General features: G+C 39.8%; 1 protein-coding gene across 3 annotated transcripts in view; it reads right to left on the bottom strand.

Moving 5' to 3' along the window:
• The window catches only part of ELP4 (elongator acetyltransferase complex subunit 4), a 194,784-nt gene that overhangs the window by 71,213 nt on the left and 106,296 nt on the right, over positions 1-17,275 (bottom strand). For 2 of the 3 annotated variants that reach the window (XM_075188034.1, XM_075188035.1), the window contains exons 8-9: positions 8,779-8,887; positions 1,895-2,001 (exon numbers count right to left, since the gene is read on the bottom strand). In XM_075188034.1, the coding sequence (XP_075044135.1) occupies positions 1,895-2,001; positions 8,779-8,887 (216 nt within the window). The remainder of the gene's footprint in view (positions 1-1,894; positions 2,002-8,778; positions 8,888-17,275) is intronic. The other variant, XM_075188036.1, reaches the window with a different exon arrangement.

The following is a 17,275-nucleotide window of genomic DNA, read 5'->3' as shown; positions in this document are numbered from 1 at the left end:
AGGACGTTCGGCTTATACAGACCTGCAGGCACACGAATATACGCCTGCTAGGGGCGAATGTTTTGCACCTGCTATAAGGAAGGTACAAATAGGCGCCAATCATGAGGACTTGGCGTAAAGCAGCCAGGAACACCGCGAGATAATTACTGACAAGTGGCTAGGATAATGTAGATAGTTTGTGATCAAGAAAAGGGATAACTAGTAAATTAGACTTCTTCAAAAGAAAATCTTTTGTGAAATAAAATAAAACTTGACGGAATTAAATAAAACACAGTACTCAATCTTCTCTAACTTCAGGGACTATTTATGTTTTAATCTGTATTGCTAACCATATGTTTTCTAGTCCTGCGTACTGCTATCATTTCTGTATCCTGCTGCACAGCTAACTCTACTACATATACTGCAATATAGCCAAACACACATTATCGCCACATACCTGACGTATAACCTGTTTTAGACATTACTATACCTTTGTACCTCGGTAGATTACTGCAAAACTTACTTTACTGAGCGAGGACTCTGCACTGTCATTTTGCCTGGCTTTGTAAAAACTACTTAAAAAAAAGTCAACAAATATAAACAAACATCATGTAAATTTATACTCAACAAAACAAAAAAGAAAAGAAAAAAAAAGAACTCTACGAAAAACTTACTTGTCGGTGACTATAAAGAGACGTTACAAAAGAAAAATACCTTTGTTTCAGTGGGGTTTGAGCTGCTTCTGAGGCTGTGCCTCCTGTAAAGGAACTCAGGCACCCATGCGGAGATGACCTGCTTAAAGGACGGGCTGCTTGATTAACTATTAACTACTCCCAATAAGATGAGATAATTAAACACACTGATGAGCATTAGTTGGGAGGAGGGCATCTTAATTTGTCAATGGAGAGCACCTTGCCGGGTGATTTATAGGAACAGTGCTACTTGCAAGTGTGAAAAGAAAAGTGAAAGAGGAGACTTAAGTGGGTCCCTAGCAAGTGGCCAGCTGACGGAGGGCGTGGGGTCAAAGGAGGGCTAAAGTGGTCACTTAAGGGTGAAGTTCCACAGACCAAAGTCATGCCAGCCTGCATTGGCTATCATTTGGTGACGACCTAAAATATGCTAATTTATTGGTGGTAATTCCCTTCTTTTTTAAGGTTTAAAGCAGTTAAAGACAAGTGGCCTGCTTACAACCTTTTCATTTCAAAGCAGATTAGGGAAAGCGCCTTTGTGGGTGTTACTTGACAGCTTTGTTTAGAAAATAAGCCTCACTGTACCTAGAAACCTCAAATAAAAAGCCAGGTTGCCTCAGAAATCATTTTTATGATATATTTTACCTGAGCGGCAATGTCTCTTTAAAGGAAAATAAATAAATAAATTAAGGCGCACTTAATTTTTGACTGAATACAGCACCGCGGCCAGCTGGAAGGTTTCCGTACGTAAACTTATTTAATTTATTCTCTACGGTGGCACGCAGCCTTTTTTTTTTTTCTCTTCTCCTTCTTCCGCTTCTCTGCACATTAAGAGATAATTGCCAGCAACATAAATATATAAGGTTTTCTCCAGCTAGTCAATGTAAGAGCTCCCATCTCACCAAATAACAGCGAGTAATTAATTATCAGATGTAGAGTTTTATTGAATTAAGTCCGTGGCCTAGTTTCTACGCCTGTTTTAAGACTTTATTGTGTTTTTTTTCTCCCCCCCCTAATATGAGGTATCACATGCCGTTATGTTCGCAGAGGCTGGATATGATAAACAGTTAAGACACCGCGCATAATTAAGAGTATGTGCGCTCACACGTGACAACCTGCAGACGGCAGGAACAAAAACATTTGTATTACATTTTAGAGTTTTTTATTTTACATTTACATGAAAAAAATACTTCATTTTTTTTTGTTTCTTTAATGTCGACTCTTACCTCAATACTGAAAATCTTTCTTTTTAACTTAAAAGCCAGGTCCTTGGTGTCTGATACATCAGCAGTCAAAGTGTTAAGTCGAGGAATCTTATAGACATGTAGTAAACCTTGGAGGGAAACGGAAAAAATAGGGACAAAATTAGGGGGGGGGGGGAAGAGGGACAAAACTAGGTCTCCGAAATGAATAAATTAAAGTCTTAAACGGCAATCTTCATATATCTGAACACATTCACTTGCCTTCCCTATTTAGACTGGAGCTTGCTACTGAGGCCACTCAAGCAAGCCGGGTGATTATGCTCAAGTAATGAGGTAGAATAAGATGGAGGAATCGTCGTGCAGGACACACTAATTGCACTTTGGTACAGATGTACAGATGTAAAGAGGGATCTTAATACTTGTCAAAGCTTCGGCAGATTTGTGTGCGATTTTCTTCTTGTATTTACAGTAAGCAAATACGGCTATCGCCTAGCAAGCTGCCCAAGGCTCTGTGGAGTGATCTTTATTATATTAACTGCACCAGTAAGCAGCCAACACAACATGGTTTATGGCTTACTGATAACCAGTGAAGTTCTAATGAAGGCTATTTAATTTTACACCTTGCTGTTATGCTTTATCTGGTGTGAGAAAGAGTTATTTTTGGAAAGTAAATGGTCGGGGAGAAGAGTCAGTGAAGCCGCCTTCCCATCTTGTTTGGACCTTTTTTTAAAAAAAAAACACAGGAAAGTGCCTGCTCCATTCTTGCATCGAGGGTTTCAAATGCCATAGGTAGACTGCCAGCCTGGCATTCTGTCAGCGGAAATTTATGCTGATCCTTTCTGACAAGGACGCTGGATGGCTCTTTTTTTTTTTTTTTTTTTTTTGTGCTGCTGAAAATAATTTCTTAAACACCCAGGGGTAATTTTCCACGGCTGATAACTACGAAATGGCCATAGCAAATGTTCAGCGCCGTTTGCTTTGAGAGAAGAGACCACTGGTAGACATATATAGCGTATATGGACTGTATTTAATATCACTAGGGTGAACGGGAACAACTTGAACTTTTAAATGAAAAAGTCAGATAATCTCTAGGCCCCATAAACAATCCTAAATCGCTTTATTTTTCGGTATAGTCCGTAAGACACTTTATAGGAGAAACTGAGTTACTTGAGATTTGGATAAAGTTAGAGCTATGTAACTTTGTGGTCTTTCCTAATTGCAGGAAGAATGTTAAAACTGATTTTCTTTAGGAGCAGCCCGAATCGAGAAAACTGACCCAATTCCGTGACGGCAGCCACAGTCTAGAAGGGAATTTGATTCTCACCAAGGTTACCGTGAGACTACAGTATTTGTAACCATAATAATGGCAGTAATTTATGCAAACTGCGAGCGCCGCCCTGAATTGGAAGCGTTTGCCATTCATTTCTTTCAACATTCACAGTGGACACAAGTTAACCCTTTTCAAATCCCCCCCTTAATCAGTAATGTATAATTCAGCATATACAACTGGGAGCACATTTCTTAAACAATGACATTTATAGCCCAAAATATATACATGGAACAATTATTAATTAATAGGATTATACTTAAACATTCAAACGTTTAATTATATTATGGTTATGTAATATTGATGTGTTATTTTAAAGACATATTGATGTCCACATACCAGCATATAAAATGTCAAATTGAACATTTGAACAGGTCATCTGACAAAAAAATAAAAAAATCCATACATATATTATATCTAAAATCATTTACGAGTATTTGTATATAGTTCCTATGTAGGTATAATGGGAAACCCATGTGATAAATGCATGTGCGTCAAACAATGCCCAAAATATATACCTGTCTGACTTCAAAATACATTTTCATTTCCATGTTAATATCCTCAAATGGCTCAACACTGTGCAACATATAACATTATTTTACTTATTATTGAAGTGTACCAGTTGTTGCCGCCATTTTGTGAACCAGTTCACGAGTCAGGCTGAGTGATGTCACTAGTTCCTAGCGAATGAGTAGGCTGCATTCTTATGACTATTGGTAAGGCTCACAAAATGGCCGCCTCCACTGTGTGTAGAGGACTGGTACATGAAAATCAGTTAAAACACTGAGGCAGCTGAACTATTACCTACATGAGAGGGGGAAGGATGTCTCTTTGTGCTTAATATTTTACGCCTCAACTTTTAAGATAAACCGGCATGTCAAGAGTTAATCTCCCACTGCCATCCTTGTGTCAGGAGAGGAAAATATTGGGGCGGTTAGGGAGGGAATAACATCTCTGAAATCCCATATCTGTCCTGACTTTTGGTTCTCTCGCCCCCTCCTCTTCCCATTCAGCAGGGGTTTTCATTTATTTACTTTCACACATCCACTGGACTGGGACTGCCAGATCTGGAGGTTGGCAAAGAGTCAAATTTCCCTAGCTTCCACAGTACGCGATACAAAGGCCTCGCTGGTAGACATATTGTATTTTTGTTTGGGGAGTGAATGGACCAATGAGATAAATAAACACATTCTGGAGTGCTTCCACATGTCTGTCAGAGGATCCCTGATACTAATGCGTTTTGCAGATTGCTAGGGGAACGAATTTAGGTAGAATCACATCACATCGAGCTCAGGTGATACAGGTGCATAAACTGTATATCTCAAGTGACAAAACGTGTCACACAGAATTTCATAGTTTAACAATGATCAAAGATGCAAAGCAGCTAAAATACAAATATATCCCATTTATAAGTACAGTTGATTATTTTTTGCTATTTTTGCATGTTCAACTATACGTTCAGCACATATGTTAATCTGCACATATGGGCCAATTTATCAAGCGTTAAACCATATGGAAATGGCTGTTTCCGTATGGTTTAGGCATATTTTAGTATCCTGGTAATCTAAGAAAAGCCTAACACAGGAGATATCAGAGTTAAGTCCTGCACTAGGCTAAGTATCGCAGAATATCGCAAGAAGCACGGTGGCTCAGTGGTTAGCACTTCTGCCACACAGCGCTGGGGTCATGAGTTAATTTCCCGACCATGGCCTTATCTGTGTGGAGTTTGTATGTTCTCCCCGTGTTTGTGTGGGTTTCCTCCGGGTGCTCCGGTTTCCTCCCACACTCCAAAAACATACTAGTAGGTTAATTGACTTATCAAAATTGACCCTAGTCTCTCTCTCTATCTGTCTGTGTATGTTAGGGGATTTAGATTGCAAGCTCCAATGGGGCAGGGACTGATGTAAATGAGTTCTCTGTACAGCGCTGCGGAATTAGTGGCGCTATATAAATAAATGGTGAGGATGATGATATCGCAGTCCCTGCAATTCTCAATGGGGACTACAGTCTGGGTTAATTTATCAAGCTCCGAAAATTTTACTTTCTCCGAGCTTGACCCCAATGGCTAACATCATCTCAAGATGGCACCGAGGATTCTGTTCTATGGGGAGAGCGTCACTAGAGGGGTCTTCAGATCTCCGGCAAGCTTTGTGCTCTCCCCTCCGTTAAATAACAAAACTGACTCTATACCATCCGATAAGAGCCGCCGAGACAGCCCTTATCGGTACACCATCCCTTGTTGCTGCGATATCGAAGAGTTAACAGGGAAAACATACAAGAAAGAATAAATAGGACTCAAAGATCCTTAGATATTAGAACATATAAATATAATAAATAAGAATACACACAGTTAATGTCTGCAGACCATTCTCAATCTGTTACCATATAGGTTATGGCACCAGAGCCCATAACTTGAAGGAACTGCAATAGGGTTCATTGGTCCCTATGAAACCCGGCCTTTCAATATACACAAGCTTTCAGGGGAATGGAGTACTGAAGAAAATAGTTGGCCAAAGAACACTCATGTGTATAACATGGCTATTTGCTATGGGGATCAATGTTCCGTTCACCATGTGTGTAACGAAGCTCGGGCCAATATGTCAATGGGTAGAAGAAAACCACCAGTCTCTCTACATCTCTTTAGACATTTCAGACTTTAAAACAAAGGCATTGTCATAGTTCCACATATTTTAATATATTTTAGGCTGCCATGTATTCTAGATCTGACCAGTTTATACTTTAATGACAATTGATTTAATCAGAATTTAAACACGATTAATAAGGCTATGGTTTTTCAAACAAAATTAAAAGACTCTGGCTTCAATTTCAATGTGGTCTCAAACTGGTTAAGTGTTTGGTAGCCTGTCTTCTAAAAGCAGTTGGGTAGATCCTAAAACACGGATTTGGTGCACATATCATGAACGACTAAATAATAAATCTAGGTCGAAGTTAGACACTTCTCTTCCTCCTCTTCGAGAACATTTTCCCATTGTGTAGAGTCTGTACGGCACAGAGATTGTCCAGGAACAACAGATCTGACACCTCCCCGCCCACCGTCTTCCATCCTCATCAGCGGTAAAACATTTTTCTTTAATAAATCTATAAATAATTGAATATGATGAGCTTCCCCCAATCTCGGACTACAGAGCTTCCCAGTTTAAAACTATTGATTTCATGACAACTTCCACTGGCTGGTCAGATGACTGCCAAACCTTCTGTGACTACGAATTCCCCAAAGCCTGCCTATTGAGCTGTACATCTGCTTGAGCCCTGGCTTGCTAATCTGATTTGACAACATGCAAGGAAATTCCTTGTTCCCTTTTGGTGCTTTAATGCACTTTACTGAACGGAGGGGGAAAGAAAAAAAAACATTTCGGAAGATTAGCAGGCAGGAAACTTGTACCAAGATTTATTCTAGAAACCTATTCTGTAATTATAAGGAAAAAATCCTTTCATGAGATCTTTCAATCTTCTAGGTAAAAATACTGTAGTTACCGCAACAAATCCATGCGCTGAGGCCAGTGGATATACATGAGAGAAACAAAACTAATTTTATAAAACACCTCTAATAGTTTTTCAATCTTAAAAAGTGTAAAAAAAAAAATTATGTAAAATGGCGCTATTTACCATGACAGTCAATCTCCATAAAAACAACCCACTTGGCTTATTGGAATAGAAAGAGGAGGGAAGTACAGGTTGTAAAAATGTTTGAACATATTATCTTAGACAGCACAAGGTGACATCCCCTGTAAAAGAAACATGCCGTCAGTACATAGTGGCGGCAGCCATTTTGAAAGATGAACCAATCTTCAGAGAATGAAGCCTTTCAGTTGCCTAGGAAACGTTGACATCACTGACAAGCGCCGTTCCCAAGTGATGTCACTAGTTCTTACTGAACTCATAGGCCATACTTAAAGGACAAGGGAAAAACCTGATTGTGTTTAGGACAGTGATAACCGGTTATCATATAATCATACCTAGTTTATTCACAAATATTATAACAATACAATTAGTAGAACTTCTTATATAAAATTGCAATCATAAAATTTTTAAAAACAATAGGCATAGCCACAACATATACAAAGTTCATGTTCATTTACATTCGCTGAACAGACTCTTTAAAGGTAAGTAGAGTACTTTAAAGATATTTTGAAGATGGTCAGATATATATATCCTGTTTTCTTTGTATTCCAATATAGTCGATTTGCTACGAATTCCCAAACGGAATTTTAATCAACTTGATAGTCTCTTATTTTATCCCTGAAGAAGCCAATTGGTGAAACGCGTAGGTTTTGACTCAAAAGAGAGACTGGTAAAGAGTAATATTAAGTTTATTGTTATAATATTTGTAAATAAACTAGCTATGATTATCACTGTCCTAAACACATATATCAATCAGGTGCGCTAAGACGTTTGTTTCCTTTTCGATTTGGTATTATTAATGAGGCAGGAATAACCTCATTTTCGTCCCAGCAGCACCTAACCCACCATATAGGAAGCGCATAAGGGATCCTTCATTTTCTGCATAGGCCATACTTGTCTACTCTCCCGGAATTTCCAGGAGGCTACTGAATTTCAGGTCGTCCTCTCGGAAGAGTAGGCAACCTCCCGGAACGTGGTGGAGGCGGGGCTTAATGTCTCGATTCAAATAATCAATTCCCGCCCCTGCAATGCAATGCCGTGAATGTTGTAATTATTTTTTTTATTTTGTAAAGAAAGAGACGAGGGTGCAGGCATCCAAACTCAAATCCTGACTTCTCTGTGAAGTGCACAGAGCTATACTTTTGATGAGCTAAAATTACTAAAGTAAAATGTTAAAAAGGAAGTCGAAAGGCCTAAATAATCACATTCAAATTAGGGCTTGGGGTTGGATCGGTATTCGGCAATATTTTATAAAATAATTCAGCATTTAGGAAACTAAAATATGGGTTCATTGCATTCCGAGTTGATACGTAATGAAATAATATATAAAAAAAACACCTAGTCAATCAACATTAAGGGAACGGTCCTTTTGTAGCAGTAAATTGTATAATTTTTCAAATATAAACCCTATCCTGTCTGTAACCGTTTGCTAGACACAAAGCTCTAATTAAGTGTATTTAGCGCTTACCTGTACTGCAGCATCTGCTGCCTTCACTGGCTTTGGCGTATGCAGATCCGATCCGCACCGCCATGTTATTGTGCCTACGTCAGTGTTCTGAATGGAGTAACGCAATGATCTATTCTCATGTTTGCGGCGCGACTGTTGGCACGTGACATGCTAAGCCCCCAAGGTGTATTTTGCATGTATGATCACTAGTAAAGACCACAAAAACATAATCGGCCTACAATACAATTCATCTTTAAGTCGTGCCTTAACAAATCTGTAAGTCAGAGTATATGGGGCACTGTAACTACAGCTGAAACACAATCCTAGGATGCATTTAGAGATGATGAGAATAGTAGTGCTGAGCTTTACCTACCTCGATCCAAGGACATCCCAGTAAAATCAACAGAGTGTGACGAGAGAGTGAATTTGGCATTAATGTATGCCATAGAAGCTACACAGCCATTGCCTGAGTCTAGAGACAATTGAACTCACCATGATAGTCTTTGTATAATGGATTGGATTCCCTCTGAGAGCCGATAAATGATTCAAGGCCAACTACCGTATCTGACAAGTTTCTTACATGCACCGTAATTGCTTTATTCTGTAAAACAAGCAAACAAAATACACATTGAGGAGGACGTAATTAGTGTTTGTGGAATAAATCTGTGTCTTATCAATGAGCAGGGTAATAGCCAGAAATAAATTCAGACTATAAAACGACACGCAATCTGCCGTGATTACATGGAGGAGCTATTGAAACATACAACAGTGGAAGAGAGACTCCACAATGGCACTTAGCATGCTTGGATACTGTATACGATCAGATTGTTAAATTTTTGATGCAGCATGGGCCTATAAGCAGGGACAAAGCTGATGACCGTATAATAAATCAGGCTGGTCTGATTTAATGTATCACACCAGAAACTTACAATTCTGAAAGTGGTCCTAACTTTGTTTACCATGATAATCAAATAAAAGAACTTCACAGTGTTTATTGTAATGACAGCAGAACTTTCAATATGTGCCAGTAAGTGATGAATTGAACTGGTTTCCATTGACACCATAGGATGCTTTCTCATGAATATTCGTTACCCACAAAAAGGCTGTCTCCATTGTGTATAGGAGATGAGTGCACTTAAAGAGTGATTAGCATGGCAGCTACCAGGCAGCACGGTGGCTCAGTGGTTAGCACTTCTGCCTCACAGAACTGGGGTCATGAGTTTGATTCCCGACCATGGCCTTATCTGTGTGGAGTTTGTATGTTCTCCCCGTGTTAGCGTGGGTTTCCTCCCACACTCCAAAAACATACTGGTAGGTTAATTGGCTGCTAACAAATTGACCCTAGTCTCTCTGTCTGTCTACGTGTGTGTGTGTGTGTGTGTTAGGGAATTTAGACTGTAAGCTCCAATGGGGCAGGGACTGATGTGAGTTCTCTGTACAGCACTGCGGAATTAGTGGCGCTATATAAATAAATGGTAATAATAATAAATGACACCAGCACGTTTTAAAGTGCGCTTTAGTTATAATATATATGAAAATTGGCACATGTTGGTAAGCCCAATAGTGTAACCATGAGTGTAAGATGTGGTAGTGTGTGCATAGCGTATGGTATAGTAGAAGCTTTTTTTGGTATTGCATTTGTATAGTACTTATTGCATAACTTGGCTTAATATTATAGCTCCAGCTCTCTGTCTCCTTTAAAGCATCATGGAGCTGGCCTTGCTATATTTTCATCGAACTAGAGCGGAACACATACAGCAGGGCAGGCTCTGGGAGAAGCCATCACTGACACACTAGAGCAGTGTCTCTTAAACCTGGTCCCCAGGACCCCTAACAGTACATGTTTTCCATATCTCCTTGCTTTAGCACAGGTGTATTCATTACGGACTGACACATTGTTACAGATCCGCAGGTGATCTAATTATTTACCTTCTCATCTGGAAAACCCGACGACTGGGTTTAAGAAACACTGCACTAGAGGGCTAGTACCTAGAGTCACACCTGTGGGTGCACCTTGTTTTGGTGGTGGTGGGAGGGGGAGGAGGCAGAAACAGGGGTGGTACAACTTAGAAAAGAGAAATATGTAACTAAAAGCTATTTTATATTTTGCGCGTATATATTAATTTACTAGTTTTCAGTTTAAAATTTTAATGTGACCTATGTGGAGAACAAGGGGAGCTTTTATTTTCCTCTTAACGGATTCAGCAGTGTGGAATCAAAATCCATATTCAATTAGCCCTGGAATATAGGGCAACAATGCTCGCATTTCTACAGGGCATCATGAACGCTAAGTAAGGCTCAGGTTGGACAAACACTGCACTGATTGCCTGTAGTTAATGCTGCCCGGTATAGTCACAGCTGTCTGTCTGTGTCTCTCCCGCATAAGGAGACGTGCACCGCTGTGTGGCGAGCTGGGAGACCTTGTTGTATGGTGGCTCCAGGGCTAGCATTGCAGGCTCACTTATCTATGTCCATTTAATGTAAAATAGCCATAGTAAACATGGTACATTTTTCTCCTTAAGATCATAAGATGTATGAGCAATTTTGACAATCTCCGAGCCAGAGAGAAACGAGACATATTACTCAGCAACCCCTGATATTTTCCTTGTGATCATACAGGTTTCAAAGCCTTGCACAGCGTGCAAAATTACCCAGCACTCTACAGACATTGTAACATGCCGCTCGCCCCGGCCTTCTAGAGCAAGCAGGGCAGACAAGCACTTACTCTTAAATTTACTTCCTAGTCCCTGTTGTGTCCTTCCAGCTAGCCATCAATTATTCATATGTTTCTTCATGATTAATAATTTATAGATTTTTTATTAATTGCACATAAAAATTGCTTTTAGTACCATCCGTTTAATTTCGAGATAGGAAAACACTCGTCTTTATTATCATTAGGTAACACGCTGTTCCAATGTGACACAAGGGAGACTAGAGGGACTTTTAATATTTCAGAGGATTTGAAGGATTGGTGGTCTAGTATTTAAGTATGTCGGCTATATTGCTTTAGGAAGTCGGGTTGCAACATTATTATTTTGTTTTATTTTAAACGGAACATCTGCACCATTATTTTTGATGTGCAGAGATAATCACAAAATAATGCTGTAGGGATCAGACATTTTGATGGACGGAAGACCTCAATCGAGACAGTTTGTCAATAACTAGTGGAAAAGAAACAACTTATATAACAATAATGTGGTATTCACTCCAATTTGTCTGCAATACGCTTTGTGTTTCTGTTTCTTCATTTTCCACACCTAAAGCAGGCATTTTCTAAAAGAGGCATTTTTAGAGCACATTACTAAAACATCTGAAGTCATACAGCCCAACGGTCGCCATTATCAGGGACTATTGGGAGATATGTCACACCGAGTGATGCCCCTTTAATGCTGTATGTACCAGTGGCAGTTGTGCTTCATTGAAGTGGTGTTTTTAGTGGAGGGGAAGGAGAATGTAGGCAGCACAGAGTTTCCGAAGCTTTGGCACACGCCCAATGTGCCGCGACGAGCCCCCATCTAGCGTAATCATGAGCGTTACTCTGTCCCAAATTTTAAATCAAATCAATTCCCATGTGTCCCTCCAAAAAATATTTCAGGACGTAGCCTCACAATGCCAATACACCATGAAATCAGGTGGGATTGGCAAACCACTAGAAATATGGGGCACAATTGGCCACACATACCATAGACCAGCCCTCCAGCTCACTGATCAGGCAGACCGCCAAAAGGTATCTTCTTTCTTTAGTTGATGATGACATACATGCACCAATGGCAGACTTTCACTGGATTTCATTTGGACAGGATGGGTGCCCTACACGCTATGACGTTAGCCTTAATTGGTTCAAATTGGACAAACGTGTCTAGCATGACTTGTGTAAGGTTTAGGATGATGGACCAATGAAACTGAACCTCTCCTCTCAACATACAGCTACTGGTGTCTCTTTAACCTCGTATAACTATTTGTCCTAATTGTGTGCGGAAAACAGAAAAATGTGGGTGAAATTCAGTATTATAGCCTCTCTGAAAGCACGGTGCCAGGGGCCACATCTATTTTAAAACTTCCAGAATGCAGCTATATCCATCCACTTCCCCGGCTTTGCTAATGGATGTATTTGACCTTAGGTAGGAAATTCCAGCAGGAAACAGACAAGACCCATAAGAGAAGGCAAAGGTATTGGTATAGTCACTACAACATCTTCTGCTTGGATACATCTTTGTGAGCCAATAGAGATGTCACGTTTCCAAATGAAAGATTGGAGGTGTAGTATAAGGTTCATCTTAATCCTGACCATTGGTTCCCATGATGAAGGCCTACACATTTCTAATTCTCCAAGCCTCTTTTCTAAAGCAAATAAAAGTGGACAACGTCGGTATGAACTGTGGTTTTCCCAATGGCAGCCTCAGGTGAGGTCAACTGTCCTCTAGACCAGTGTTGGCTAACCTGTGACACTCCAGGTGTTGTAAAAACTACAAGTCCCAGCATACCCTTCCAGGAATAAGCTGCTATATATTGGCAAAGCATGCTGGGGCTTGTAGTTTCACAACACCTGGAGTGTCACAGGTTAGCCAACACTTCTCTAGACTGAAGACATCTAGCAGGCTTCCAGTACCTTCACGATTCTCAAGACACAGACCATAAAAGTGACGTATGTCACATTGTGCTCCTATATCAAAAAACTTTATTACAGCTTTAACTAAGCTGAACATACAAGGTGCCTTATATAAAAGAAATACAAATACTAATGAATTATCTGACAATGTATTTACATTTACTGTGGGGAGTAGTGCACGCTATCATTCTATGTTTTCTGCCTAAAAGAGGCTATGGGGTAGATTTACTAAAACTTCAAAATACGTAAAAGAGGTGGGTGTTGCCCAGAGCAACCAATCAGATTCTAGCTATCATTTTCTAGACTGTACTAGATAAGCAGCTAGACTCTGATTGTTTGCTATAGGCAACACCTCCACTTTTCCTTGTTATTAAATCTACCCTCCCTCTGTCTTCAGTAGGTTTCCTATCAGCAAGTCTTCTGTGCATAGGATAAACAATCTTTGCCCACTTTTGCAGATGGTATCTCAAATATCTTCAGTTCTGACCTGAAACTTTTATATATATATCTTTGTGAATGTTATTGGAAAGTCTTTTCCATACAGCAATGTGTATTTCAGGTCCAAAAAGAGAACCTTATACACAGTCGTGTTACGATCAACCCATTTTCTGAATGTCAATATTCAAAGCAAGAGACTAGAGGTCTGGCATCGCTTTTCTTTCTGCAGTTTCACTTTGGTGTCTTTCTCCAGATGTGATTTGTATCATCAAAGTGAAACGTGATGAGTGGGTGTGCACACATTAGCTAATGACTCTGAAACTTACAAAAGAAAGGTGTTGCAGTGTTTCAAGCAGTCCTTAGCCATTATTTTGCCTAAGATAATAGAGTGAGCACCTGCATTCCCCCTGTTTAGGACTCTTATATCAGTGGCAGTGACCTGTTTGCTACCTTCAAAGAAAGAGCAAGCATTGATCCAGACAATAGGTCTGCAATTGGTACATGACATTGTATAACAATGGCAGAAACATTACAAATTAGCAGTGGTTGAAGAGAGAATGACAACGCTACAGCGATTCCGTCACATCACCATGTGCCATCTCACAGCTTGTAACTAGAACACTTCTTCCTCTGACAGTAGCAACTTCCAATAATGCATTTTAACCGGAGAATGTTATTTTCTGCACGGATCTCAATAAAAAAATGGCACCGTCAGGAAATGGCACCTTATTGACAACACATTTGGTAAAAAATAAAACAGAGCCTGATTGCCAACACTCAGTAAATTTATTGACAATGGGTAAACATTTTTGACATTCAGCAAGATTAAAATAAAGATCAGTAAAACATATTTCTGCCACTACTACATTACGCTTACCGCTCTTCACAATAATGGCCTTGGGTCAGAATACTACAGTGGCTCAGTGGTTAGCACTTCTACCTCACAGCGCTGGGGTCATGAGTTCAATTCCCGACCATGGACTTATCTGTGTGGAGTTTGTATGCTCTCCCCGTGTTTGCGTGGGTTTCCTCCGGGTGCTCCGTCTTTCCTCCCACACTCCAAAAAACATACTGGTAGGTTAATTGGCTGCTAACAAATTGACCCTAGTCTCTGTCTGTGTGTGTGAGGGAATTTAGACTGTAAGCTCCAATGGGGCAGGGACTGATGTGAGTGAGTTCTCTGTACAGCGCAGCAGAATCAGTGGAGCGATATAAATAAATGGTGATGATGATGAATACTATCATGAACTGTTTATTTTCAATCCTCTGATTGTCAACTAAATGCTTGGCCGTTTAGATATGTGGTAACATGACGTAACCAGTGTGTAGGTACGAAAATCGGCTGTCAGCAAATTTGTTTAAAAGAAAACCAAAAAAACAATTCAATCTTTCCAAGACTTGGCACTGACATAACGGACCAAAATGAAAACTCACATTTACATTGACTTAACCGTACTGATCGGTTACGAAATTCTACCCAAGAGAGTAAAACGAGAACAAAATAAGTAAAAGTATAATAAAAAAAAGTACAAAAACGAGACAAAATCAGAACTGTATTTGATATTGGTGTTGCTGTCCAGAATTACATACACATAATCAAGAACTTTACAATATAGGAAATTGCGGTATAAGAGGTGTGGCTGTCCGTATGAGCTTACAATCTAAATGAGATGAGAAGAGTTGACACAGAAGAGATATAGGGAGACTGTGAGATTTACTGAAGAGGAGTGAAGAGAATTTGAACAATAGAGAGAAACAAAGAGAGAGAGAGATAGAATATTTTTAATAATAATATCATATAAATATAATAACATAAAAATGCATGGTAAGGCTTTTGGTCTCCCACCCCTGCAAGAAAAGCATCAAATAAGCTAACGTGACATTACGTAAACTAAAAATTTCCCAAATAAATGAGTTGTTTCAGTTTAACGATTTTGGAAGCAAGTTTGCCTCCAGCACAAATAATTGCTAGTACCCAAATATCAAACTGAGCGCCCAGCTGATGTCTACAATAAAGTGGCAGGTTAAAAGATACTAAAGTTTAAAATCAGCTTAGACTAATCCCATATTGAGTGCAAAATTATAGCTTGTCATCAAAAGCAAGCTGGCAATCCGGGGGCCAGATGGGGGACTGGATGGGAAAGAGAGTTCATGCAGGTGGGAAAGTGATGGTGGAACGACAGAAGAGATCATTGCTCCCTCTGCTGGCGAGGACATCATCTCACTTACTTTTATCAAGTCGTGCAGTGTTTAATTATCTAAAGCACAAATGGTAATTCCTGCAAAACGCACCCCCCACTCCATGTCTGTTTGTAGACATCTGCACATACGGAAATCCAGTTCCCTGTTTAGTTTACAAATTCATTAGTTTGGCCACAACAACAACAAAAAAAAAAGAACAATTTAAGTGAAATAAACTATTGATAACTTTAAGTTACTTTATTTATTTGTACTTATAAAAATTAGTGGTCAAACAGTACGTTAACACAGAAAACTACGACAGAACAGCGCCATGAGAAATTAAATGATCATTAACAGATGTCAGAATTGTATGACGGTAGCAAGCAATTAGGGAGGCAACAAGAGGAGTCTGGGTCACATTGCAAAATTGTGATAGGGCCATCTCGCACCCTCTTGACGTCATACTCCCTGCTTCTTCCTCAGTCAGTAGCCAATAGTGCCATCTGGCACGAGTCTGATTTACATATACAGTCATTTTATCTTATTTTACTTTAAGAATCATATAACTGCCTGGATAAAGTAGTTATGATGCCTTGTTAAGTTTGTACTTTAAGTCACTTTTTTGCCCTCTGAGACGGGGCCCCCAGTGCGGCTGCTGCATGTACTGCTATGCTATAGTTACGCTCTTGCAAACAATATATTTTAAAGAATCTATACGCCAAGCTAACGGGGGGTTAGCTCATCACCCCAACTTTCTAAAATTTTCCCATGAACGCAAATAGCGATATTAACCCCCTACTGACCATAAATTTCCTATAAGTTATCTTAAAGCAGAAAAGAAAGTCTATTGCTTGATTAAAATCACATCCTCTACGGCAGAGCTGTAGTGTGTGGTCATGTCCCCATAGGCACCACAGAAATGCTCTTGGATTGTCAGAGCCAATCTGTTCAATGATATGCAGTAAGGTATATGATGACTGTCGGACTATGTACACACATGTCGTACAAGATCATCAGTCCTTTGCTAAAGAGAAGAGTTAAGCTACACTACAGGTTTTTCACCCGATTATCGGGCCAATCACACGACAAACGACTGTTAGGTCCCAATATCTCATTAGTGTGTGCGCTACCACGATCATGTTTTATTGTTCCAAAGCACATTGTACTGTTTTATTTGAATTTGTAACCGGACTAATAATCTCTATAAACGATGGAACGATGTCAGGCAAATTCTGCAGTGTGTACGCACTCACAACCAGCAGTGTAAGCAGATCTCCATAGAGTTTAAAGAGTCGCGATCTTTTCAGCCGATGGTTATGACAGATGAAGAGCACAGATCTGACGGTGAATCGTGTAAGTGTGTACGCATGAATCAGGATGCTGATTGGGGCTTTCAGTCATTGGTAGAATCGTTAAAGATATCGCATCAGGAAAGATTTTCTGCAGTGTGTACCTAGCTTTAGTTATGCCATGTATGCAGGATGGAAATAGGAGATACCAGAGGGTAGGTCTATAAGGCAAGTGTTTGTGGGTGATGAAGCCAATCACGCCATCAAGACACAGCAAACTGTACAATAGGAAAGGCAGGATCCAACCAGGAGGGTAGTCTACTCTCCTAAGACTCCAGGAGGTTTCCCAGAAATGTTGGGAGTCTCCCGAATGCTCCGAGAGAGTAGGCAAGTATGATCTTGAAAATACCAACGTACTCCCCTAAAAATCTTCCACTCACATCCTGAATTGACAAACGGTGCTTCCTGCTTC

The sequence above is a fragment of the Mixophyes fleayi genome, chromosome 10 (genome assembly GCF_038048845.1).
Source record: "Mixophyes fleayi isolate aMixFle1 chromosome 10, aMixFle1.hap1, whole genome shotgun sequence".
NCBI lineage: Eukaryota > Metazoa > Chordata > Amphibia > Anura > Limnodynastidae > Mixophyes > Mixophyes fleayi.
Note: the sequence above shows the minus strand (reverse complement) of the source record. Positions and strands in the feature narration are given on the sequence as shown.